Source organism: Labeo rohita, chromosome 5, assembly GCF_022985175.1.
Source record: "Labeo rohita strain BAU-BD-2019 chromosome 5, IGBB_LRoh.1.0, whole genome shotgun sequence".
Taxonomy (NCBI): Eukaryota; Metazoa; Chordata; class Actinopteri; order Cypriniformes; family Cyprinidae; genus Labeo; species Labeo rohita.
The window spans coordinates 43,233,314-43,260,066 of record NC_066873.1 but is presented as its reverse complement, the minus strand read 5'-3'; the positions used below and the strand labels follow the sequence as shown (position 1 = coordinate 43,260,066).

Below are 26,753 nucleotides of genomic sequence, written 5' to 3'. Positions count from 1 at the left end.
GTGTTTGTGAATGTATTCAGCATGCTGAGTTGAAGCGAGTTACTCACTACGATGGCAATGTCTGAATGTTTATTGCACTGGCACTAGAGTGCGCTGTCATGACCAAATAATGTTTTATACTACCGTTACACAACCGATTGCCCCACAGAGCCAATTCATTTCCATGACTTTTCAATGCATTTGACTACTTGCAAAGCAATAGATTAATTAGAAAGCAACATCAAGCCAATAAAATATTATCAAGCTATGCATACCTCGAGAATATATATATATATATAAAATCACTATAACAATTCGACTTTTCCCTGACTGATTTTACTTATTTGACCTTTCCAGGGCAGATATAAGCTGCATAAATTTATGATTTACAGTTGAAATCACGATTCTGAACAAAAATGTTTATTTAAGATTTACAATCATGAACATGAGGCTACTAAACATAATAACATATTTTACAAGAAGTTCTGATAAAATGATTTTTAGCAAAACATATAAGCAAAACATAGTAAGTATTTAAATCAAAATGTGTAAATCAAATGGTAAAAATTTTAAATGAAATTTTGCATAAAATATTTAGCTTAAACCGTTTTAAAGTAGTACGACAGACCTACTTAAAGAAAAAATATTACTTTTCACTGAGAGAAAAACGACTAAAAGAACTAATGTGTTTTTACATACAAATATTTATTAATTTCAATGAATTTATAAATAGATAGGTTGAATATAAAGATGTTACTTTGTTAATAATATAGTTAAATCATTGTCATTTATAAATAGGAATGGGTGTGAATTGTATGGAAGCCTGTTTCCGCCACTGAATAAAAAAATCAAAAAGGTAATTGCAAGTTTATATCTCACAATTCTGAGAAAAAAGTCTCAACTGTGAAGAAGTCAGAATTGCATAATATAAACTCGCAATTGCGAGTTATAAAGTCAGAACTGTGAGATATTAAATCACAATTACAATTAGAAATTATTTTTGCTCCAACCTAAAAAAATCAATAAGCAAAACATAATAAGTATTTAAATCAAAATATGTAAATGTGTAAATCAAATGGTAAAATTTTTTATTGAAATTTTGCATAAAATATTTTGTTTAAACCATTTTAAGGTTATTTAATAAGGTTATTTTTTTTTTTATTCAGTGAATTTCTATAAATAGGTTGAATATAAAGATGTTGCTCGGTTAATAATATAGTTAAATCATTGTTATTTATACATAGGAATAGGTGTAAATTGTATGGAAGCCTGTTTCCGCTACTGAATAAAAAGGCAATTGCAAATTTATGTCTCACAATTCTGAGAAAAAAAGTCAAATTTGTGAGATGTATACTCAAAATTGCAAAAAAAAAATGTCAGAATTGTGAGATAAAAAGTTGCAACTGTGAGAAAAAAAGTCAGAATTGCATGATATAAACTCGCAATTTTGCGTTATAAAGTCAGAATTGTGAGATATTAAATCGGAGTTCTGACTTTTTCCATTGCAATTGTGAGTTTATATCTCACAATTCTGAGAAAAAGCCAGAATTGCGAGATGTAGACTCGAAATTGCAAAAAAAAAAAAAAAAAAAAAAAAAAAGAATAAAAACTGAATAAAAAATAAAAAGGTAATTGCAAGTTTATATCTCACAATTCTGAGGAAAAAAAGTCAGAATTGCGAGATATAAACTTGAATTTGAATAAAAAAAGAATAAAAATTGAATAAAAAAGAATAAACACTGAATTAAAATAATGAATTGTTAGATAAAAAGTTGCAATTACCTTTTTTACAATTTTTATTTAGTGTTGGAAATGGGCTTCCATAAAATTAAGATTGCATCTAAATTGCACAATTAATTTATTGGAAATTCAGTTAAAAATCTGCAAAAATAATGAGAGCACAATTTATGCAAATGCATGTGTTTTTCTCTTTTCAGGCATGAAAATACATTGTTATTTCAATTTACAGAAAATCCATGCTGTGAACTGAATTTCATCTTCTTTTAGAAACACAACAAAGCATGTTGAGCCATCTGCAAACAAGTAACCTTCAACAAATACAAACTGTACCAATACCTGACTTGACTCTCTAAAATCAGGTGATTTTTTAAATAAAAACATTTTATCTCTACATAATCTGAAACTCTCATAATAACATTATGAGAGGCATGAGATGCTTCTGTGTTTCTGCAGTACATCAATAAGATAAGTAGCTCTAGTCTAAACATTACATACAGTGCTTTATTACCATGCAATCAAACTGCATTTTTGCTGAGTGGAACGGAAGATATCAACCACACCTTTACAAAATACGTCATCAGAAAACTCCACAAATAACTCATTCACACTTTGGTAAGGAAGCATCTGTCAGTGTTAAACACACTATTGTCTGTAGTGAACGTTAGCTTCTGCAAGGCTGCTGGTGGCTATTGTGAATGTAACAGCGGTGTGTATTGAAGAGCATCATCCGTGCAAGTGCATTATGGCAGCGTATTGTGTGGGGCATAAAGGAGCACTTACCTGTTTTCTCTTTGATTTCACAGAGCACGCTGAACAGAGCTGGTTTCATTCTGTGACAGTTCAGCCCATGCTTTCTTTCAAAGAAAAACAGGAAGGATACAGAATAAATAATCATTCGTACATGCCATTAACACAGTGCTTTACATTCAAAGTTACTCTGCTGTGCCACTAAATTTATCTTCTTCACCTCACAGCACCACGCAAGTTCAACTAGTGTTTCTCAGTAGGAAACCAACATTATTATGTTTCAAGTGCATTTTTGGAGTACTTTTCTTTTGTTGTAAAGGCATACGTTTATATAAAACCACACCAGGTTGGTAAATGTTTTAAGGTGCATTGATCTCGACAAAAGAGGTAGTTGCAACAGATTACACTGTATAAGCTTGAGAATATTTTCTACATTGTTAATATAATTAAAAACCAACTATTTGAGACATAAAACACATAACTGAATTAATGCTTTTTTTTAGCAGCAATAAATGTCTTTGTTCTAAACTGAATATTGTTCAGGTAGGGGTAATTGTATAATCTGTTGGCCACATATTTCATATAAACGTATTTTTATTATTTTTTATATTATATATATATTTAATATTTTTTGTAATATTATTTAATATTATATTATTATAATATTCTATATATATGTATTTTTGCATGTTAGCTTTTGCATGCCCTTTCATAAATTGTTTTGTTGTTGTGTATTTTTTATATTTTAAACACAAATTTATTAGTATTTATTTTTAAATATATTTTAAATATTATATTATTATATTTTTTTCATTTTCATTTCACATTTTTCCTGTTTCATGTATTATTTAAATATAAATAAAAAATAAATAATAAATATATCATTTGTATTTACTTTTTAAATATTTTTATTTTATTTTATATTATTACTATTATTTATAATATAATACTAACTTCTTAATATGATTTTTGCATGTTACCTTTTACGTTTTTTAGCTGTTTACCAAGTTGTTTTGTTGTTCATAACTGTTACTGTTCACATTGCCCAGAAAAGCCTGTAATAAGCTATTTAATGTCACATAGTGACAAATTACCCCATCTCGTGTGACAATTCCTACATTACTAATAATAATTAAGACATAAAACACATAACAAATGAATGTTTTGTCTTTTAGCAGCAAATTATGTTTTTGTTTGTTCTGAATAATACTTTCAGTTTGTTTTATCATTTTAAATTTCTGTAGACCATATTTTTTATACTTTTATATTTTTGTCTCACGTCAATATTTTAAATATATATTTTATTTGTGTTTATTTTTTAACAATTTTTAGTATTAATGTATTATAATTTAATATTTGTAAAAACAGTTTTGCATGTTACGTTTCACATTTGTGCATGTATTATTTTGTTTTAATTATTTTAAAATATTTTAAATATACTTTTTAAATATTTTGATATTTTAATATTATTTTATATTATTTTATATTCTGTTATTACAATATTACAATTTAATTCTTGAAATATTTTTGCATGTGTCATTTTACATTCTTGCTGTTTACCGAATTGTTTTGTTGTTCATAATTGTGTCAAATCTGTTCCCTGTTAATACTGTACTGTTAATGCCACATTGTCACAACTTACCCCCATATCGTGTGACAACATGCCCCGCTATAGGATGTGTAGCGTGTTAAATCTATTGTACTTTTTTTCCCTGGACAGTGCAGGTGCTACATATTTTTTTTCTATTCAAGACTGTATAAATGGACTTTTAAAACCACACTGATAAATATTCGCCGTAGTAAAAAACGCTTGTAAATACACCTTATGCACATGGACAGCAATGTAAAGTGTCATTGTAAAACTAACTTTGCCTGAGCCTCGTCCAGGCTCTGGTCGGTGATGGTCATGATCTGATGCAGAATGTCTCCGATGTCCTGCTTGTTTCTCGCGTCGGGTCCGTCATGAGGCACCGGTAAAGCCACCGGGTGTCCGGTGAGGGTCACGCCGCCCAGGGTCTGCATCAGATGGCTCTGCTCCTCCATCCTCCGCCTCAAAGAGCTCTGACTTTGTTAAAATCCACGCAAGAGAGATGTAGAAGCTGTCCTGGATCAATGCAATGAAAATGACGGGTGCTTAAGAGTCCCGAGTGCGCGAAAACAAAAAGTGCTTTAATAAAACGATCCACTGATTTCCAGTATGAGCAAACAGTCTAGTTCACTTTGATGCTTTTGCTGTTCATCATCTGCCTCGTTGCAATGTTTCCTCACACTGTTATTCCAGTGGCAGCTTCTGAAAAACTTCAGAAAATCCCTCTGTGTTTGATTTCCATCCTCGAGTAGAAAATAAATTAGTGATTAAAATGGGATGCATGTAATCTGCAATAAACCAGTGGCTTTCCAGGGTTTGTTCTTCCTCTTGTTGAGCTGTGGAATAACACAGACAGGTTGTTAAACGCACATCCCGCTCTTCTGGATGATCTACAGCAGATGTAATGGGTTGTGAGAATATCCGTGTGGATTCCTGCGTGCGTCTCGTGCACAGCAGCTCCTCCTGATGATGTACCCAGTGTTGCACAACAGTGTACAGACAGTCGGCTCCGCCCACCTGGGGTCTGCAAGTGTGCATCTCTGCTCACAATTACATACATTTATATATATATATGTCCAGAGACTCAGGCAAAGTAAGTTTTACAGTGACACTCTGCATTGCTGTCCATGTGCATAAGGTGTATTTACAAGCGTTTTTTACTACGGCGAATATTTATCAGTGTGGTTTTAAAAGTCTATACGGACTTGAATACAATGAATACTATTTAGCACTTGAACATTGCACTGTTGCTGTCCATGAAGAAAGATACAATTAACTTAACACATCCTATAGCGGGGTATGTTGTCGCACGATATGGGGTTGTCACAAATATATAATTAATCAGCCTATTACAAGCTGTTCAGCGAAATGTGAACAGTAACACGATATAAAAAAAAAAATCCAGAAAACAGCAAAAATGTACAAAACACATGAAATCATAAAATAAAGAAATAAATGGTAGTACTGAATAACATAAAATTAAAAATAAATACAATTAAAAATATATTAAAATAAAACGATGCATAAAATTGAAAGCATCTAAAAGGCTGCACGTAAAATTTTTTTAGAATATTAAATAATATTAAAATATTTTTTAAATAAATACAGTTAAAATATATACAATACCAGCCAAAGGAGTCTCTTCTGCTCACCAAGCCTGCATTTATTAGATCAAAAGTACAGAAAAAAATAGTAAAATTGTGAAATATTTTTACTATTTCAATTAACTGCTTTCTATTTGAATATATTTTAAAATATGATTTATTCCTGTGATCAAAGCCAAATTTTATGCATCATTACTCCAGTCACCTGATCCTTCAGAAATCATTCTAATATTCTGATTTGCTGTTCAAGAAACAGTATTATTATTATTATCAATATTTAAAACAGTTGAGTATTCTTTGATGGATAAAAAATATCCAAAGATTAGCATTTATCAGAAATTAAAAGCTTTTGTTTGTAACAGTACACTATATTCAAAAGCTTGAGGTCAGTATATATTTTTTATTTTTTGGAAAGAAATTATAGAAATTAATACTTTTATTTAGCGAGGATGCTTCCAAAGTGATGATATAGAAATTTATAGTGTAACAAAAGATTTCTATTTCAGATAAATGCTGTTCTTCTGAACTTTCTATTCATCAAAGAAACCTGAAAAAATTCCACTCAGCTGTTTTCAAATAATAATAATAATAATAATAATAATAATATATATTTTTTAGATGCTAAAAATTCAGCTTTGAAATCACAGGAATAATTTACATTTTAAAATATATTCAAATAGAAAACATATTTTAAATAGTAAAAATATTTCAAAACTTTTTGCTGTAATTTGGATCAAATAAATGCAGGTTTGGTGAGCAGAAGAGACTTCTTTAAAAACCATAACCAAAAACTTTTGACTGGTAGTGTATAAAATATATTTCTTACATATAATGTAATATAAATATAATATATATATATATATATATATATATATATATATATATCCTCTAGAAATATAACATTATAAAGCACAACTCACCCAACCTAAAAATGGTCAGTGTTTATTTAGAAAAAAGGTGGTGGATAAGTTGGTGTTTAATTATATTAACACCAACTTATCCATGCAGAAATGCAGAAAATATTTATAACATACACAGTGTCATTTGGTACAGACTAACACTTCTGTTTCAAACTAAATACATATACATAAAGAAATGCCATTGTAAACAGCCAAGAAATAAATGAGTAAACAAACATCAATTCATTTATAAAAATTGTTTTGTCAGGTAACCTCAAAAATAGGTTTTATGTGAAAGCATCTGAATCAAATTATCTGAATCAACATGACTGAATCAATCTATCTGCAACAGTTTAAAGTAATATTTTTCAGGTCAAACACAATTAAATAATAACTACAAAATAAATTAGTAAACAAGCAGGTAAATACATAAATAAATATGAAAGCACAATATTATTCTAAACAGCTAAGAAATATATTAGTAAACAATCATATATAAATTTGTATATACACTATAAATAAATAAATACTTAAATTTATTACTTTATTACTTACTGAATAAATTACTTAAAAAATACATAAATTTAAAATCATGCTTGATTTTATTCCAGTCAAAGATATAATGTTATAATTCATTTCAGGTATAAAACTTTCCCTGTTGTAATTGCATTTGCAGTGGTGGGAGAATTCTTTAATTAAGTAAACATTTTTCTCTTTGTTGCTGTAACACTGTAATTGTGCAAGGTCTAGTATAAATAGTGTGTCTTGCATGTTCAGAAAATATCATAGTCTATTATTTACTCCAAAAATATAATAACATTATTTGTCTCTTTCTGTTTGTTTAACAATCTGTGGAAATTTTCTGAATCATAAGGTGTAAAGCTATATCAAGTTTTTGCAGAATTATGTCTATTATTTCTTACTGATAATCTTTGTTATACTTACAAAAATTAATTAATATCTGTCTATCTACTACTAAATTGATTTTTAAAATTCTCTCAGCCTTGATTGGCCGCATGTCTTGTCCATCGTTCGTTCTCGAGGGTGTTTCCCAGAGCCGTGTACTTCCGGTATGAGGGGTAAACCCGCAGGAAGTAGCTTAGTGGACCACCAACACAGGAACAACAGAGTAAACAGACACATTTTTTCCGTTTTTGGGACGATATCTCTACAAGTATGAAATGAGACAATACAGTCAGTCCCTCGCTCAGACGGTGTGGCGTGTCTTTGATGGTTTCGGCCGCTGTTATAGGCATGAATGAAGGTAAAGATGCGGTGATGGTTGAGGCTTATCGAGCAGATTAGCACGAGCATTAGCAGGGCCTGACTAGCGCGTCCACTGAGCTTTTTCTTACTTGTGTTTAATCTAAAATGTTACTCAAATGTAATGTTAAGCATTTCAGACAGCAACGAGAGTACATTTGCGACCAGCTCGCACTCATAACGAACACGGTTAATGCGGTTATAAATCAGAAATTGTTAGCTTGCTGGCTAATTAGCATTTTAGCATCATCATTTGTCATTTTGTTTACAAATCAGGATTTAAAACGTTTTTAACATGTGGTTTAACAATAAGGCATGGGTGTCCCTTCTTTTGTCCTAGTCTAGTTAAGAAGGTTGTTGTTTGGGATTCTGGTGACAGGAGCGATCATGACAGTGTCTAGTTAGTAACTAACCAGTTGTGTGTGTTTTTGTCTTTACTGTGTGTTTATATAATAAACATCCTTGTAAGAACAATAATAGAGCTTGGAAGACTGGTTTATCCATTACACCTGTGTGTATCTCTCGTGATGTTTGTGCTTAACCTGTTGAATGGATGATTTCAGTTTGACTTTTTGTAGGAAGATGTGTGATGTGAATGAATGGCAAGTATTTATTTTAATTTATACACCTATTTGCTCCTTTAAAGTTGATAATTGTAACATTTTTGTAGTTAAATGAGCAGAAATCTGCAGTTTGGTGCAGCTGTAGTTATTTATTCGGCCAAAATGTAATTCTGATAGCTTGTAAAGTAAATTAGTGAGATCTTTAGAACAGTAGGCTATAGCAGACTACATAAAATGCATGTAAATATCAGTTGTCAGTATATTTCTCAATAGTATAGAAAGTCTTAGAAAGATGATATTTAAATACTTAATTGCATTAAAGCTAGTTTCACAAAATATACTGATGCAGTACAAACTTCCCTCAAAAAGCCTGATGATCATATTTGATACTCACATTTGATACTCAATATTTTTTTATTCAGTCTAGTAAGTGTTTATTATGAACAATATTTACGTTATTCTTGCATTTACTTTATAAAAATACTTAAAGATTTCACAGCAAAAAAGACAAGATGAAGGTGGATGTTTTTACAATTGTGCTAACCTTTTACTTAAAAATGATAAACTATCAGTCAGCATGTAGTAGTTTGTCAACAGCACAAGTTTTGATCATTTGCATGTCAAATATGATACAGTAGGCTTTGTAGGGTTATTGTATTACGCAAGTCATGATATCTGTGGCTTAATGGTTAAACATCCGGTCTGTGTTACCCTGCAGGCAAGCATCCATGTCCCACCATGGAGAGGAGAAAATAACCCCAAAAAGAAAGAAAAGAAGACGCTGCATTGCTGAGGAATCTTCAGCCTCTAACTCCGACTGAGGGTCGGCACATCCGGACGGAGAACCGGAGAGCGACAGAGGGGCGAGGGGCGGGTGCTCAGAATGGCTTTCCTCGACAACCCCGCCATCATCCTGGCCCACATCCGCCAGTCGCACGTGACCAGCGATGACACCGGGATGTGCGAGATGGTCCTGATCGACCACGACGTGGATCTGGAGAAATGCCATTCGTCTGCGGCGTCCGCTGGCGGAGGCTCGTCTGGGGGTTCGTACGGAGATGGCAGCGTTGGAGGAGACGGCCAGACCTGCGATCTTTCTCAGTCTGTCGACATCACCTCCAGCTGGGACTTTGGCATCCGACGGCGCTCCAACACAGGCAAGTAGCTGTCTTACTATTAGACTTTGCTGCTTTTGGGGCCCTGAATCCAGCTTACTGATGTGGTTGGTACAGGTAAAGACGAAACGCTCAAAACCTTCTCACACTTGGTTTTAAGATTGTTAAGCATGTATTGCCCAGCTGCATATTATTTTTTACATTTGTGTTATCGAATATTGATTATATTATTCAAGGCATTGTATTGTAGTTAGAAATTCCAGTATTGTGTCACTCAGACCAACTTAAAAAAAAATAGTACACCCAAAAATTAAAATTTGCTGTAAATGTACTCAGCTTCAGGACATCCAAGATGTAGATGAGTTTGTTTCTTCATGGGAACAGATTTGGAGAAATGTAGCATTACATTACTTGCTCACCAATGGATCCTCTGCAGTGAATGGGTGCCGTCAGAATGAAAGTCCAAACATCTGATAAAAACATTACAGTAATTCATAAGTAATCCACACCACTCCGGGCCATCAATTAATGTCTTGTGAAGCTGAAAAGCTGTATGTTTGTAAAAAAAACCAAATCCATCATTAATGCATTTTCAACCTCAAACCATTGCTTTCAGCTAAAATGTGAGTCATCTATCCATAATATTGCTTTCTCTACCATTACTAAATATGATGTATTTGAAAACCATGAACATGACTAATAAGTGATCTAAATATGATTGGAGACGTGCATCTGAATTATCAAACTGTTTATGCATATTGTACGCATTGCCTGTGCACTTGCTGTTGTTTGTGTTCATTTTCGCTATAGTAATCCACATGACTCCAGTCCTGCATGTTTGTGAAAAACAAATTCATCATTAAGATGATTTTTAACTAAAACCATTGCTTCCAGCTATAAGATAAAATAAAAAATAGACTAAATGCAAATCCAAAATATATTATAAAGCCTTCTCCAGTGAAAAAGTCATCTTATCTGAAACAGAAGAAAAATATGCATAGATGAAGCATTGGTTTCAACAAACAGAGATGTTGATGGATTTTGAAATGCGAGGACGAGAGCACTTTTTCACTGGAGGAAGCGTTATTATGGATAATGGGCTTGTATTGTAGCTGGATGCAATGTTTTAAAGTTTAAAAAAAAAAACCTCTTAATTATGGATTTGTTTCTTACAAAAATGCAGCTTTTCACTTCACAATATGTTAATTGGTGGACTGGATTGGAGTGGATTACTTGTGTATTATTGTAATGTTTTTATCAGCTGTTTGGACTCTCATTCTGACGGCACCCATTCACTGCAGAGCATCCATTGGTTAGCAAGTGTCGTAATGCTAAATTTCTCCAAATCTGGCCTGATAGGGACATTTTCAGCAAGTTTTTAATTTCTAGGTGAATTATTCCTTTAAGAGTACTTAAAGGAGAACTTCACTTCCAGAACAAAAATTTACAGATCGTTTACTCACCCCCTTGTCATCCAAGATGTTCATGTCTTTGTTTCTTCAGTCATAAAGAAATTATGTTTTTTGAGAAAAACATTTCAGGAATGTTCTCCTTATAGTGGACTTCTATGGTGCCCGTGAGTTTGAACTTCCAAAATGCAGTTTAAATGCAGCTTCAAATGGCTTTAAACGGCTTTATCCCAGCCGAGGAAGAAGGGTCTTATCTAGTGAAACAATCAGTAATTTATATACTACTTAACCTCAAACGCTCATCTTGTCTAGGTCTGTGATGTGCTTTCGCAATCTTTGCACCTCCGGTTCAGTACAGTTAGGGTATGTTGAAAAACTCCCATCTCATTTTCTTATTTTCTCCTCCAACTTCAAAATCGTTCTACATTGCTGCAGAAATACCAACCCAGTGTTTATAAAGTGAATATGCAAAGGTTAAAACACCCATTACAAAAAGGTAAAACTGAGATGTAAGATGATTTTAAAGTTGGAGGAGACGGGAGTTTTTCGACATGCCCTAACAGTATTGACCTGGATTGAGCAGTATTGAGTATGCATGCACATCGCAGAGCTAGACAAGATGAGCATTTAAGGTTAAAAAGTATATAAATTGTACTTTTTAGAAAATAACCAATCATTTTGCTAGATAAGACCCTTCTTCCTCAGCTGGGATCATTTGGAGCCCTTGAAGCTGCATTCAAACTGCATTTTGGAAGTTCAAACTCGCAGGCACCAATTCCATTATATCGAGAACATTCCATAATGTTTTCCTCAAGAAACATAATTTCTTCACAACTGAAGAAAAAAAGGCATGAACATCTTGGATGACAAGGAGGCGAGTAAATTATCTGTACATTTTCCTTTAACATGCATTTTGCAAAGGGATCAGATAATGAGCATGACAATGGCTTGTCGGTTCTTCAGTGTGAGAAGATGCTCATTGGTCACTACCAGAGTTTACTAACCGATAATATCAAACACGCTGAATGTTGAAAATCATCTAATGCCAGCCTAAACTCAACCTTGCACGCTTCTGCTTCAGTTTGCTCTGCTGTGTCGGCCCATGATTACCTCTCTTTCTCTCTGAACGTGATTTCTAAATGTATTGCTCTGCTTAAAGCAGTTCAGTTGATGAAAAATGTGAAGCAATTAAGGAAAAACAGCCATAAATTGCTTTTAAAGAAGCTGAACACCAAGCAAGTTTAAATAAGTGTAGCATGTACATCAAGACTAGCATTTGTTTGGTCATCAGCTGAACTGCTCTGTGCCTTGCAGATGGACAGAAATCACAGCTCACTAGGGTTGGGAATTGAGAACTGGATTCTTTTCTGAAAGCTGTTATGGAATTTTTCCAGAAAGTTATTATTGATTCATTTAGCATAATGTGGCATTTGAAAAAGTTCTTTGGTTTAGTGTATTTTTATTTTTGTAGAATATCTGAACTCATTTGACGACAGGCTGCTGAGGGCCTTAAATGCAATTGATTGCAACTGACAGAATTGCTTCCTAAATAGCGATCTTTCAGAAAACCTGAAACGATTGTTAATGCAATCCCTAAAGAACCAGAATCTTTAATTGGAATCTGAATCAGAGCCAGAATCATTCATTTCCTTACTATTCCCATCCCAGTTTACTGATTATCAATAGGCTGAAACCTTAGAGCAAAACAAAGCAGAAAGTTAGACTGGACTTAAACACTATATCGTTTCGCTGCTTCGTCTTTCCCTTAAAGCTTTCCTGTTAATGCAGCTATGTTAGTCTTTGCTGTACCAGCCACTCAGAAATGAGTAGAAAACATAATCTGTACTGGGGCTCAATAAATGTGTACGTAAATAAAGAGGAAATTGCACAAAACATTTTGATCTCAATAGGTAACATTTAAAATGAAATGAATTGTTTCTTTGGGGGGGAAAATTTGTTATTTTATTATCTGATTTTTCCTTTTCTGCGATCAAGGGTTAATCTGATTGTGCTTGTTAGCTGGGAATGGCAACTGACTGAAATTGATTTGTACTCTTAGACGATCTTGCCTTTGCAAACCTGTTTCCAGTGCTGAAATTGTTTCCAATGAAATTGGAGCTTTTGTCTTTTGGAATCAGTTGTAAGCTTATCTGATGATTTTTTTAAAAAAACAAATTACATATTAAATCTAGTCTTTCTTGTTTTTCAGTATTAATCCTGTTCAAAATCATCATGAACACTTTATATTGGGCTATTTTAAAGATTATCTCAACAATGCTGTCAATGTTTTGCAGTAGATAAAAACACACAATGTTTTATACTGGTTTTGTTTTGTTTTTTTAAATTAAATTCAACGAATAATTTCACAAAAACATTTTTCACATGGAAAACAATCAGTTTCTCACATTACAGGTGAGTTATGCCTATTATATTTTGCTTTGGAAGCAATATGACAATTATGACTGCTGAATTACGCATAATTATGCGAGGCTTTAATTATGTTATGCTTGTTTAAACAGTTTTTGGTCTGAAATACTGATGTCTGGTTATGCTGAGGTCTGTTCCTGGAGTCATTCAGTTTCAGTCAGTACCTTTTATCATGGCAACTGTTGAAATGCGCATTAATCCTGGGCTAGGGATTGATAATCACTAGCACTCCAGCTTTGTAACGTTGATGAAATGGATGTGGCTTAGCTCTGGTTTTGGTATGCTTTTGTCGGGGAGGGGGGTCATTGAAATATTTCTCTATTATGAACCATCTGAACAACTTGTGCCCAGGACGACAAGAGAGTTTCGTGAGACCTGAGCCTGCTGGTAAGGAAGTGTTCAGGACAGGAAACAGTGCTGAAATGATCAATATGAATCTGATGAATCTTACATGTGAATCAAATTCAGTTTGAATTTCAGCAATTCATTCTGTAATCTCAAAAAGCTGTTCTTTAATTTGATATAAGACTTTAATTTCAAATTATTTCATCTTTAAATGGTCTACATTTTTTATTAATTGGGTTAAAATCCCACTTAGAGAACACTTTTTTACACTCTAAGGAAAAAAAATATACAAAAGCTGTCACTGGGTACCGTTTAGTAGGGCCCTAAGAATCCAGTAATTAAAACAGAATTTACAGTTTAACGCAGAATGTCATGGAGTTTGTCAAAATTTGTATGGATTAATCAAAAGAGGGTCATTACACTTCAATCAGATCTTGATGTGGACTAGTATTTGTCAATTTTAAGCCACAAAAAGACTATTTAAATATTAATCCTGCATGTTCTGTGTGTCTCTGTGTTAATGAAAGGATAAAGACATAAATACATAATCACCATCTCAGAATTGCTCTGAGAATTCCTAATGAGCATTCTACCATTTCATTTGAGTAAAACTAGTCTCGTATCATATATCATATATCATATAGAAATGTTAAGGTATTCACGGCAACCTGTCAAAATACAAGTTCTGCTTAACTCGAAGACATTGTGGCAGAAATACATTACTATTGTTCAGCAGAATGTACTTAATGCTACTACTAAAATGATTAAAACTTTTTTTTTTTTTTAAGGAATAATCTTACAATATTTCTTCAATGCTTTAATTTTAATAGTAAATCTACTTTATTTGCCAAAGAAATAAAATTTGTTTAATTTTCATTAATGAAAAGAAACTTAAATTATTGTTTTATGCCTTCATTTGATAGGCAGAAATGTTTTTATGCATTCAAAAAATTAGACCTGCTAAAACACAGAATTTGGTAACAATAAAACGTATAATGGGAAAAAATAAAACTTTTCGTTGGGCCTTAAACATGTATTTTTTTGTTTCTTTTTTAAATAAAATGATGTTAAATTGTTTAAGTTTCATCATTTTAATTAATTAGACATGCTTTTTGATGAATACATTTTCAGTTTAACCATTAAAAAGAAGTCCAGAAAAAAAAAATGGAATCCAGAAAAATTAAAATGGAAAAAACGGAATTTGGAAAAAAATAAAACAGAATTGAGGAAAAAATAAAACGGACCTACATTTAGGTACTAATATGTTCATTTTAGGTACTAAAAGGTATTTTTAAGGTACTAATATGCACCCTTTAGGGGTGGTAATATAAAATTGAGAAAATATAATAAAATTTAAAATATAATTTAAATAGAAAATATAATCAAATTTAGAGTTATTGCATTTTGTTTTATATATTTTAATAAGTAAAGGTCAGAATAAGTATGTTGTTTCCCTGAATGATGAAGGAACATTATTTCATCCACATTTTGACATTTTGTTTTCACAAAAGTTATTTTAAATATTAAAGTATAGACTTTACTTTTATTTAATATGATTTTATATATATACATTTTTGAAATGGGATGTCCTGACTCATGCATAATATAAAATTAAATACAAATAATATTTAAAAAAGATAAAGAAATAATTCTGTCTGTCTCTAGTAACTAATAGCAGTGTTCAATATTGTAAAACTTTAAGGCTTTTATCAGGTGAAGTATAGTCTAACATACACGTTGTGAAGTAGAAGATATTTCATATATGTTTTTGTATTATCGTTAAAGCAACAATCCCCAGTATTCAAGATGACAGTAGTGTTTCCTTCAAATGTCTAATGTTGCATTACAAATTGCAGTGTGACACACAAAATCCATGAAGCATTTGCTTTCACATATTTGCGAATAGAGTGTATTTCATGCTTTGTGGTCACTTGTATATTTGTGCATCTGCAATTGTGCTGTTTTTCCACTGTGGGAAAAAGTACCCTTCATGTGGATTGTTCAAGACCACTCAAGCTGACATTCCACAATCAAAAAAACACTTTTGACTCCAGTATAAGAGAAAAGCCCTTTAAGAGAAACTTTTGCCCTGCAATTAGAGTGGATTACATTTGCATACATACTTCAAGTTCAAGTACTACGTATTTGTACTCACTCTCAAAATACCAGCCAAGTGCTCTCTGGCGATTCTTTCAAGCACTTTAAGTGTACAAATTGGACTAGTTTAAATATATTTTAGACTCACAGAATGCAAACTGAAAAATGTGCATATGTATCTTGAAAGCAATATGAGCTGCATATTGTTTAGAATGCATATATATATGTTTGGAAAATAAAATAATATGTAGATTAGCTCTAGGCCTCATTAAATAAATGGAAAACATCTTGTACTTCTGTGTAGACGTTCTGGAATATTCTTAATATTGGCAATATAATCCAGTGACATGAATGACTATATTGAGTGTTTTAAGACCATTCATTTTCATTTTTGTTTTGTTTGAGTTTTGTGACATTTTCATGACTTTTAAAAATTCTCATTACTGTAATGGGGAAAAATAATGATGTAATATTAAATCAGATTTGTAAAGTACATGTATATGAAAAGTATATGTCAAGGTAGTATTTGTTGGACTAGATATAATTGATGTTTTGAATAAAAATGTTACAGTAATGATAATGATTTTTTTTTTTTTTTTTTAAAGGGAGAAAAGTATTTAATTGTCTTGAAAATAATGTCACAACCCAAAAAAACAAAACAAAAACAAACAAACAAAACCTTGAAAACACTTTGAATTGAACTGTGACCTGGTCATTTCTTTGTGAGATTTATCCAAACACCTTTTTTGCCGGCTTATTGATGAGGAAAACCGAGACTAATGTAATAGCAACTCAAGTTTGACACTGATTTGTTAGATGACAAGCGCTTTAATATTTAAATCATCAGTCTAGCAATAACCTCCATTTTTAATCAAATATTTAACATTGCTAAATGTATCATATCCCTATGTATTTTTTTTCACCAGGTGAATACAGCCCTTGTATTTGTTAATCACAGTTCTAATATGCGTGAAATGTTTTCGTTGGCCACTTTGAAGTGTAATGGGGTCACACCACTGACACTGTTAATAGATCAAAGTCTTTTCATTTAAAGCTCAAAGATTGGAGCGACTGAGGAAAGAACGACAGAACCAGATCAAGTGCAAAAACATCCAGTGGAAAGAGAGAAGCTCGTCTCAATCAGGTACAGTAGCCATACTCAAAAGTTTGCATTCATTTTCTGCTCTTTATTTCTTGTCCTCTGAATATTTTGTTCTTCTGTCTTGATTTTTTTGTTTGTAGCGGACGACTTGAGCTCGCTTTTCGAAAAGAAGGACTTTAAGGACAGGCCCCGGAGCACAGGCAGTAAATCCACACTCTCACTGAGGCTTGAGCAGTGTCCTCAGCAGCTCAACAACCCCTTCAACGAGTACTCCAAATTTGATGGCAAGGTGAGCACTTTTGTGTCTAGACGAAGTACTTTTCCTCTAAAATTACATGATGGATTATCTTTGAAAACTGATGATTTTCAAAGTCAACATGAGTTTAAAATTGGCTTTCTTAGTAAATGTCCCTGGCTGTATTGTGAATGATCCTTCAGTGCAAATTATTCTGAAGAAATATAATATAACCATCCAATTGCCTTCATTTGTAATATATAATTTAGATAGTTAGCTAAAATAATGACTATTTTGAATTGAGTCTTTTTAATTGGAAAGCTGAATAAATAAGCTTTCCATTGATGTATGGTGTGTTAGGATATGACAATATTTGGCTGAGATGCATCTATTTGAAAATCTGGAATTTGGGGGTGCAAAGAAATCTAAAAATCGCCTTTAAAGTTGTCCAAATGATGTTCTTAGCAATCCATACTAATAACAAAGTTTTGATATATTTATGGCTGGAAATTTACAAAATATCTTCATGAAACATGATCTTTACTTAATATCCTAATGATTTTTGGCATAAAAGAAAAATCTATCATTTTCACCCATACAATGCATTTTTGGCTATTGCTACAAATATATCTGTGCTACTTAAGACTGGTTTTGTGGTCCAGGGTCACATATAGTTTTTATTAATTTAAAGTTTTAGTTACATTTTTATACAACACTTAATTTTTTATATATATATATATATATATATATACAGGGGTTGGACAATGAAACTGAAACACTGGCTAATATAGTGTTGGAGGTTTCATGGCTATATTTATGCAGCCTGGTGGCCAGTCTTTACTGATCGCACATTCCACCAATAAGAGCAGAGTGTGAAGGTTGACTATGTGCACCCAATAGCTCAAACATTGTACCCTGAAGGTGGTGCCGTGTATTAGGATGATAATGCACCAATACACACAGCAAGACTGGTGACAAGAGTGATTTGATGAACATGAAAGTAAAGTTAAACATCTCCCATGGCCTGCACAGTCACCAGATCTGAATATTATTGAGCCACTTTGGGGTGTTTTGGAGGAGCGAGTCAGGAAATGTTTTCATACACCAACATCACATAGTGACCTGGCCACTGTTCTGTGAAAGGAATGGCTCAAAATCCTTCTGGCTACTGTGCAGGACTTGTATTTGTCATTCCCAAGATGAAATAATGCTGTATTGGCTGCAAAAGGAGGCCAAACGGCATACTAATTGTGGTCTAAACCCAGGTGTTTCAGTTTCACTGTCCAACCCCTGTATATATATATATGTATGTGTATATATATATATATATATATATATATATATATATATATATTTATTTATTTATTTATTTATTTATTTTTTTTTTTTTTTTTTTTTTTTTTACATTTATTTTAAGTTTTTTAAATTTCACATAATGAAAATGTTTTTTTTGTATTACATTTTTTAAAATATTTTTTATTGTTGTTTTATTTATTGTTTTAGTTAACTATATTAACCCTGATCATTATTAATTGGTCATGATACATTGCTGAACCCTTCCTCTCTTGCATGAATAACAAAATTAACATGGTTAAGAAATCACTTCCAAACTTAATTTTCAGACCTCATCTTTAACATCTATTGTTGAAGAATATGTAAATCTTAATTGAATTTAATTTAAATAAAATATTTTTGGGATGTTTAAAGACTGTTTTCATCGCTCTCTAAGCAAGCTCTTTCTAAAACACAGAGCAGAAACGGCTGGTGTCACGCAGGTTTCTCTCCTGTCTCCTTATATTAGGATCAGCTCCAGGCTATAACACCTTAGCAGAAAAAAGAAAGACTGCCATTTTAATTTCCGAGATTTTTAGGTGTAGTTTGTCATTGTGTATCACTTACGGCTGTCTTTATCACCTGTTCACCCCTTTAGCTCTTTAGATTCATGTTTTTACATTGTTTTTTTTTTTTTTTCATGATAAAAATATGTATTTTCAGATTGTGTTTGTTGTTTATTTTGGGACTTTTTTGGTACTTTTGTTGACAAATTAAGAAAAAACAAAATTATTTTGAGAATATAGATCATAAATGAAGTCAGAATACAAACCAGATTCAAACCTGTGCCTACTGCATGAGCACCCAGGCTCAATATAAGGCATAATTTGACAATTTTTCATCAGTTTTTTTTTTTTTTTTTTTTTTGCCAGGTCTCATACAAGGTGCTTAAAGTGCTTGAAGTACTTGAATTTGTTTTTTGAAATTTAAGGCCTGGAAAACCCTTGAAAATAGCTATATTCCTGAAGAAGTACTTGAAAAGTGCTTGAACTATTGAAAGACAATGTATGTATGAAATAAGTGTTTAATTTTGTCAATAAGCACATATCTTTTCATGCAAAATTCACACGATTCAAAAAACATCATACAATTTTTTTTTTTTTTGCTTGTTTTAGTAAATGGCAGAAAACAATTGAGCTAAGCAAGTAGTAGTACTGACAGTGTCATGTAAACATGGCCGAAGACGTAAAAAGAGGAACAGATGAACCAAATCAATTGAGTCATTTATGCTGGAACTGCGCCGATTGATTCAAAGTCTTGAATTTGATTGTTCATTTCAAGCAATTCACTAGCAAAAATCAAATCAAATTGCGAAACTCTTAATCAGTTAAACCATTGTGTTGCAAAATGATTCACTGTTTTGAAGTGTTCAAATCGCATATTGCGAATCATTTGATTCAGATTGGAATGGGTTTGTGAGTCATTTTGCGAATTGAATGATTCAAATCAAAAGATTTGTGATACGCAAAGTTCTACTGTTTAAGAAAAAAAAAAAACATAAAAAAGATTCACGAAATCACTCCGAAATCCGATTCGGAGTGATTCTCGAACCTGTGTCGAAGTCCTGATCTGAATCAAATGATTCACGATCCGTGCTCCGAAATTCTATCTAAAGCAAAAGATTTGCAAACATGCTCCAAAGTTCAGAATTTCAGATCAGCACTCGGAGTGCGGATTGCGAATCATTTCTTTCAGATCAGGATTTCGGAGCAATTTCAGGAATTAAATTTTTTTTTACATTAAAGTACAACAGTAGTATTTTGCCTTTTTTTATTTGTATATTTTATGTATTTCTCTCTTTTTTTTTTTTTTTTAGAATTTAAAATAGAAGACATTGTTCGATGAATGAGATCCCTGTTTAAAGTCCTTGAAAATTAAAAAAGTAGTGTTTGAAAGTTCTGGAATGTCATTTTACTTACTGTACAAACGCTGTCTTACTTTTTGCTTTATATTTTACATATTATATAAAAGCGTTTCCTTCACTTTTTTTTTTCAGGGCCATGTTGGTACAACGGCAACCAAAAAAATTGACGTCTACCTCTCAATGCAGTCGACCCAAGAAAAGCTTCACCCCATGACGGTGGTCACGATGGCTAACGCTCGGGTCCACGATCTTATCGGGCTCATCTGCTGGCAGTACACCTGTGAGGGCCGTGAACCCAAGCTCACGTTAGTATAAAAAAAAAACTTTTTACAAATAAACCCTATATAAGAATTTTATATCTCCACATTGTCCAGTGCTTGAAGTGTTAAAGTCATCCTCAGTGTGTGGCTTTTTTTATTTTACAAATAAAAAAAAAACATATATTTTTTTTTATTACTTGAACTAAAATAGATGTTTCTAAAATGAAATACAGACATTTCTCATTTTAAATTACTTTATATTGATGTACCAAAATGACTAAATTAAAAAAAATAATAATAATGAAAACCTATAGAGACTTATTAAAAAAAATTCTAAAACAGTTAACAAAATGACTGAAACATTAATTAAAATTTAAATTATATAAAAATAAAACCTAATTCAAAATATAAAAAAACCCACATCATTAAGCCATATTACATTTCCTGATTTCTGCCCCAAATTTAGGACTGATAAATAAGACATTTGTTATGCCATTCTTTTTATTTTGTGCAACCTTTTTATTCACACGTGTCCTAAGTGCATTTTACAGTTTGCACACATTTATTTTTAGTCGCAAATGCGAGTGAAATGTTGACACGTCGATCCCTGCTTAGTGGATATTTGTTTAGGGTGCCATAAATAAAATATATTTGTTATCAACCTTCTTGGAAAGTGCTACTCTCCAAGTAATGATCCTTCCCAGAGGCATTTATATTCCTTTCCCATCTACCTCTGCTGCTAATGCCAGTCTTGACCTTTCCCAGCGAAGGCAGGGATTCCCCTGGGTTTCTTTCTCATCTCCTCATTCAGTACGTCTCCGAGGTTTGCTGACCGAATAGCGCAGGAATTTTCTCCCTGGTACGTGGTACAATATGAAGATTTATACTTCGGTCAGATTGAGGAGAGGGTGACCATTAAAATGGAGAGGAGACCAGGAAAAAAAGCAAGATTCCCTCTTGGGCAGCGTGGTGCCTCACACAGACAGTCTTGGTGGTTGATGTGAGACCTGATTGGCATAGCAATGAGCTTTTTCCCCCTGGAGGAGGGTCAGGCTGTAGCGAGGAAGAGATACAGGACTTGTGTGGGGTTTAAATGAGTCGACTACCTCCGTACGGCTCTGGCCATTACCAGAGGCCCTCTGAAAGCTGCTTTTGAGTGAGGATCAAGGTAAAGAGATGCCCCTCTTCAATTCTGAGACGATTTTTTCAGGATGTTCAGATCGCTGTCAGCGCTGACCAGTAATTTCCCATTAGAACCAACCCTAGATCTAGTATTATTATCATCCAGACTAGGGATGTGCAACAGCTGGTGTGCAAACGGAAAACTTTTTATTGTTCTGTTCGTTTACATTTCAACAATGTTTTGGGGACTGAAAACGCATAATTTTGAAAACTGGTTTCAAAGTGCAAGTTTTGGAAAATGCCACTATTATGCATGTGCACTAGTATGTGTTAGGTATGTAGACATGTGCAGTACATGTCGATTTTACTTCCCTATAGGTGTTGTTAACTAACAAGGTGACAGCGCCAACTACTGGCCTGACATACGTAATACAGCGTTTTTTGTAGTTTTTGCACTCACGACTCAAATTATACTCAAGTACACGCTGAGACTTAAAATTTTTCATGACAAACCGCCAACTAAAAGTTTGGTTTAACTTCAAGAAATTGTGACCGGAATGTATTACTATTATAGTTCTGTGTGCAGCACCTTATTTGAAATAAAATGCAGTTTTATTGTAAATTGTTAAAATTGTTTTCTAAATTAATTTCATTAGATGCCATTTTCGGTGATGAATTTGCATTAAATCATGAAACACTGAATCCAGAAAAAATAAGTTAGTCATAGTTGGAAAACACAAGGTAATTTATCCTTAAATACACACTGGCACTCCAGAGTCTTCATGACAAACTGACAAAATAAAAGTTTGGTTTAACTTGAAGAAATTATGACAGCAATATATAGTTCTGTTGTGCAGCACCTTATTAGACAAAAATGTTAAACTGTTAAAAAAAAAAAAAAGTTAACTGTCGTATTTTCTTTAGATTACATTTTTACATTTTGTCTTTTGGTGATATTTTTTTTTTTTTTTTTTTTTATTTTACAACACATGCACACACAAAAAACAAACAAAAAAAAACATTTTTTTTTGAGGCCTTAAATTGAAAAGTAGCAATTTTTTGTAATCTTAAATGTGTAATGCATTTCCTTCTCTGTTAACTGTATGAAATTAAATATTATGATGAAGAGTGATGTCAAACAGCATTAATAAATATACTGTGATAATATTTTCGGCCATATTGCCCAGCTCTGCACTAGAGTTTGTCTAGGTTTAGTTGTTTGTTTGTTACTAATACTTACATTTGCAAAAAAATAAGATGAAATTCAGACAGCTTGAGATCTTTACAAAGATGCCTTAGACATTTGGTAGGCTTTTTGGGTTACAGACAGAAGGTCTTTAGAGATGAGACACACAAGGATCTTTGATATTCAGGAGACGGCTGTTGTCTTGGATGGCTCAGAATTTGAAGGTGAAATCGAGAAGGAGTTCATGTTACTGAAACTACAAATAAAAAAGACAACTTGTGGTGCTTGAGGTTCAAGACTTTCTGTGAGTCGGCTGTTATCTCCTCAGGCTGCCCGAGCAGGATCATGGGTCTGATTAACACCATGACAGTTAGTCTTTACAGCTCAGGCCTGGATTTCGACAGAGTGTCAGAGCAAATTAAAACCCCATCGTCCCGGCGTAAAAACACCAGCGCAGGCACTGCCCTCGAGGGATGAAAACTATATCATAAAGACAAAAGCTTACCATGTCTGCGCTGAATGAATCGTGGAATAGGCTGCTGTTAGTTTTGTATTTCTGATGGATCAGTCTGGATCCATTATGATATAAAACAAAGCCCTGGGCAAAAGTAATCTGGAATACAGCCATCTTACACGATATATAATCATACAGCAAAAGGTTTAACCATGAAACCAATGAAGTTAACTCTTCCCAGTGCTTTTCTCTTGATTCATACTCGTTCTGTGCCAGGCTGCATCCCAACAAACCCTCAATGTTTTTGCTCCTCAATGAATAGCCCCTATTTAAATGCCCTGACTCATAAATTGTGTCTAGCTGCTTTTGTTTGATGTTTCTGTTGTTCTCGTCTAGGGTCGGGAGAGCAATGTTGGCTTTTATCAACAATCCAGAGTTTTAAAAAGAGTCAGAACCACTTTTACACAGACACAAATTATTCTTAATAATTTACCAACTACGTAAGTGTAGCATAAATGGCTTTGTTGCAAGCTAATGGGAAAACAGGATTTACCTTTTTGAAATCGTAAACATACTTTACATTGACAACAGCACTTTTTGAGTTTAATCTCTCTCTCATTTTCATCTTTTGTACTCCACAGTGAAAACGTCAACACTTACTGCCTCCACATCGCAGAGGACGACGGGGAGGTGGACACAGATTTCCCTCCGCTGGACTCCAATGAGCCCATACACAAGTTTGGCTTCAGCACGCTGGCTCTGGTTGAGAAGTATTCGTCTCCTGGACTGGGGCCCAAACAATCACTCTTTGTTCGCATGTAAGAAAGCCACTTAACTCTGATTTTATCGCCTCTAATTACTACTACTGACTCACTGTAAAGAATGAAGACATTTAGAGTCAAAATCAAAAGGAAATCAAATATGCTTTATAGATTATTAGAGTAAAATGAGTTACTAACACAATTTTTTAATGACAGACTATACCTATATACCATATTTGTTCAAAAGTTTGGGGTCCGTACATTTTTATTTATTTTTTTTGCAGTGCAACTGATTTCAAAATTGATAATAATCAGAAATGTTTCTTGAGCAGCAAATCAGCATATTAGAATGATTTCTGAAGGATCATGTGACACTGAAGACTGGAGTAATGATGCTGAAAATTCTTTCTTCTTTAATTAATTCTTTAATTTCTTTAGGGCCCGAGCACTGATGGTGCGAGGACCCTATTGGAATTGCTCAGTTGCTGCTGCTGCTTCTCCAAAATGAATTGCATTTTTGGAGAGCCTAAAAATGCTTGAAAACTCATGAAACTTTGCACACATGCTAAAAGTGGTAAAAACTTGCATCTGATGTAGGTTTCAGAAGTTGGTGTGGCTAAATGGCTCGATGGCGCCACCTTTTAAAATTTCAACGAGGTGTCCCTCGAGCTATGTTTCACATACATGTGTGAAATTCAGTAGAGACATGTAACACACCAATACCTACAAAAAAGTCCCCTGGTGTGAAGTCCGAAACCCAACAGGAAGTCTGTTATTTTGAATTTTCTCTGCGAGTTTTGTGCTGTTCTTGCCATTTCAGGCGTTGTGTTGAAACAAACTCCTCCTAGAGATTTAAACAAATTTGGTCGGTGTAATCTAAAGCCCTTTGTGACATAAATTGCAAAAATCTTCAGTTTTCGTCGAAGGGCTTGTCGGAAACTTTGATGTTTCCATAAAACAGAAAGTTGTTATAATTCAGCCATGCAATGTCTGATCTGCACACAAACTTAACGTTTGATAAGAGTCCTGTCCTGAACACACACCCATGCCCATATTCAGTTATAGTCATAGCGCCACCTGCTGGCAACAGGAAGTGACATGCTTTATGCTCTAACAAACCTCTCCTAGAGATTTAATGACATCAACATTATATTCGGTCAGTCTAATCTAAAAGCCTTTGCGATGATAAATTGTGCAGGTCTTAAGTTTTCATTAAAGGGCGTGTCCGAAACATCCAAAATTCGATGTTTCGCAATGGAAAAATAAGTTGTTATAAACTCAGCTGTACAATATCCGATCTGCCCCAAATTTAACATGTTCAGTAGGAGTCCTCGCCTAAACACATCTGAAGGCCAATATTCTGTTATTATAGCGCCACCTGCTGGCAACAGGAAATTATTTGTTTTACACTAACTTAAACATGCAATGTCCCGCCTGCACTGTTCACATGTTTAGTAAGAGTCTTGGCCTGAAGTAATTTAAAGGCCAATATTCAGGTATAATCATAGCGCCACCTGTTGGTGACAGGATACATGCTTTACACTAACTCGAACATATCATGTTCAATCTGCACCAAGCTTCATATGTTAGATAAAAGTGCTGGCCTGAAGACATCTACATGCCAATATTCAGATAGCGCTACCAGCTGGCAGCAGGAAGTTTGGCACATATAATTGACTTTGACATATTCCTCCTATATTTACCACTTTAAATGCATATTTCTTGCTCTTTTCCTAAAGCCACCAGGTGGCGGTGGGCCCGGATGCGAGGGCCCTTTCAATTCTTTGTGTCTTGAAGTTTGCACAGCCTCTCATACGGTTCTTAAGAGAATGATCTGAATGTTTGAGCCCTTAAACTAATGAGGTTTAAATGCCTGGCTATTCACATAAGTCCTAAGCACTTATTCCTTAAGTTAGTTTGAGTTTTTTTCCCCACAGGCCTCTCCATGAAGCTCTTTTCTTTGTTTTGTGAGCTCTCAATTCGATTGTTGCTCTTCTGTGCATTTGGGCCGATGTTTAATCAGCTGTTTGCTTAATGTGGCTGACAAAGCGTTAGGAGGCCCCTATTAATTGGAAGTTGCTAATTGGATTTGAGTGGCACCCTGCCAGACTCTCCTCCCTTTGATGGGGAACCTTGGTTTGGGCTGTAATAGTGAATTTGGCATTGAGACAGATGTACGTGACAGATGTTTTTATGTGATTATTTCTTGTACTCACTCAGGTTGTGTAACATTTGCACTGAATAAGAGATAATCATGGACATTTTTATTAGGAAATAGAGGTGTTTTGCAGATTACGTAAAATTGGTTTTCACAGTTGGGTGAACTGTTCCTTTATCATTTTATCAACTGTGAAATCATCAAGTTATAGTACCGTTTTAAAGTTTGAGGTCAGTATTTTACTAATAGAAATTAAGACTTTTATTCAGTAAGGATGCATTAAATTGATCAAAAGTGACATTAAAGACATTAATGATGTTATAAAAGATTTCTATTTCAAATAAATGCTTTTCTTTTGAAGTTTCTATTCTGAAAATATATGCAGCTGTTTTTAACACTGATGTTAATGTTTTTTTTAAGCAGCAAATCAGCATATTAGAATGATTTCTGAAAGATCATGTGACACTGAAGACTGGAGTAATGATGCTGAAAATGTAGCTTTG

General features: G+C 33.4%; 2 protein-coding genes across 4 annotated transcripts in view; one reads left to right on the top strand and one right to left on the bottom strand.

Moving 5' to 3' along the window:
• Positions 1–5,023, bottom strand: part of pbx3a (pre-B-cell leukemia homeobox 3a) — a 51,696-nt gene extending 46,673 nt beyond the window's left edge. For both annotated transcript variants that reach the window (XM_051110137.1, XM_051110138.1), the window contains exons 1-2: positions 4,334–5,023; positions 2,500–2,573 (exon numbers count right to left, since the gene is read on the bottom strand). In XM_051110137.1, the coding sequence (XP_050966094.1) occupies positions 2,500–2,573; positions 4,334–4,509 (250 nt within the window). In that variant the 5' untranslated portion in view covers positions 4,510–5,023. The remainder of the gene's footprint in view (positions 1–2,499; positions 2,574–4,333) is intronic.
• A 2,618-nt stretch (positions 5,024–7,641) lies between these two features.
• The window catches only part of mapkap1 (MAPK associated protein 1), a 39,074-nt gene continuing 19,962 nt past the window's right edge, over positions 7,642–26,753 (top strand). The window contains exons 1-7 of one of the 2 annotated variants that reach the window (XM_051110134.1): positions 7,642–7,821; positions 9,102–9,540; positions 13,686–13,721; positions 16,831–16,920; positions 17,019–17,167; positions 20,442–20,614; positions 23,973–24,149. In XM_051110134.1, the coding sequence (XP_050966091.1) occupies positions 9,267–9,540; positions 13,686–13,721; positions 16,831–16,920; positions 17,019–17,167; positions 20,442–20,614; positions 23,973–24,149 (899 nt within the window). In that variant the 5' untranslated portion in view covers positions 7,642–7,821; positions 9,102–9,266. The remainder of the gene's footprint in view (positions 7,822–9,101; positions 9,541–13,685; positions 13,722–16,830; positions 16,921–17,018; positions 17,168–20,441; positions 20,615–23,972; positions 24,150–26,753) is intronic. The other variant, XM_051110133.1, reaches the window with a different exon arrangement.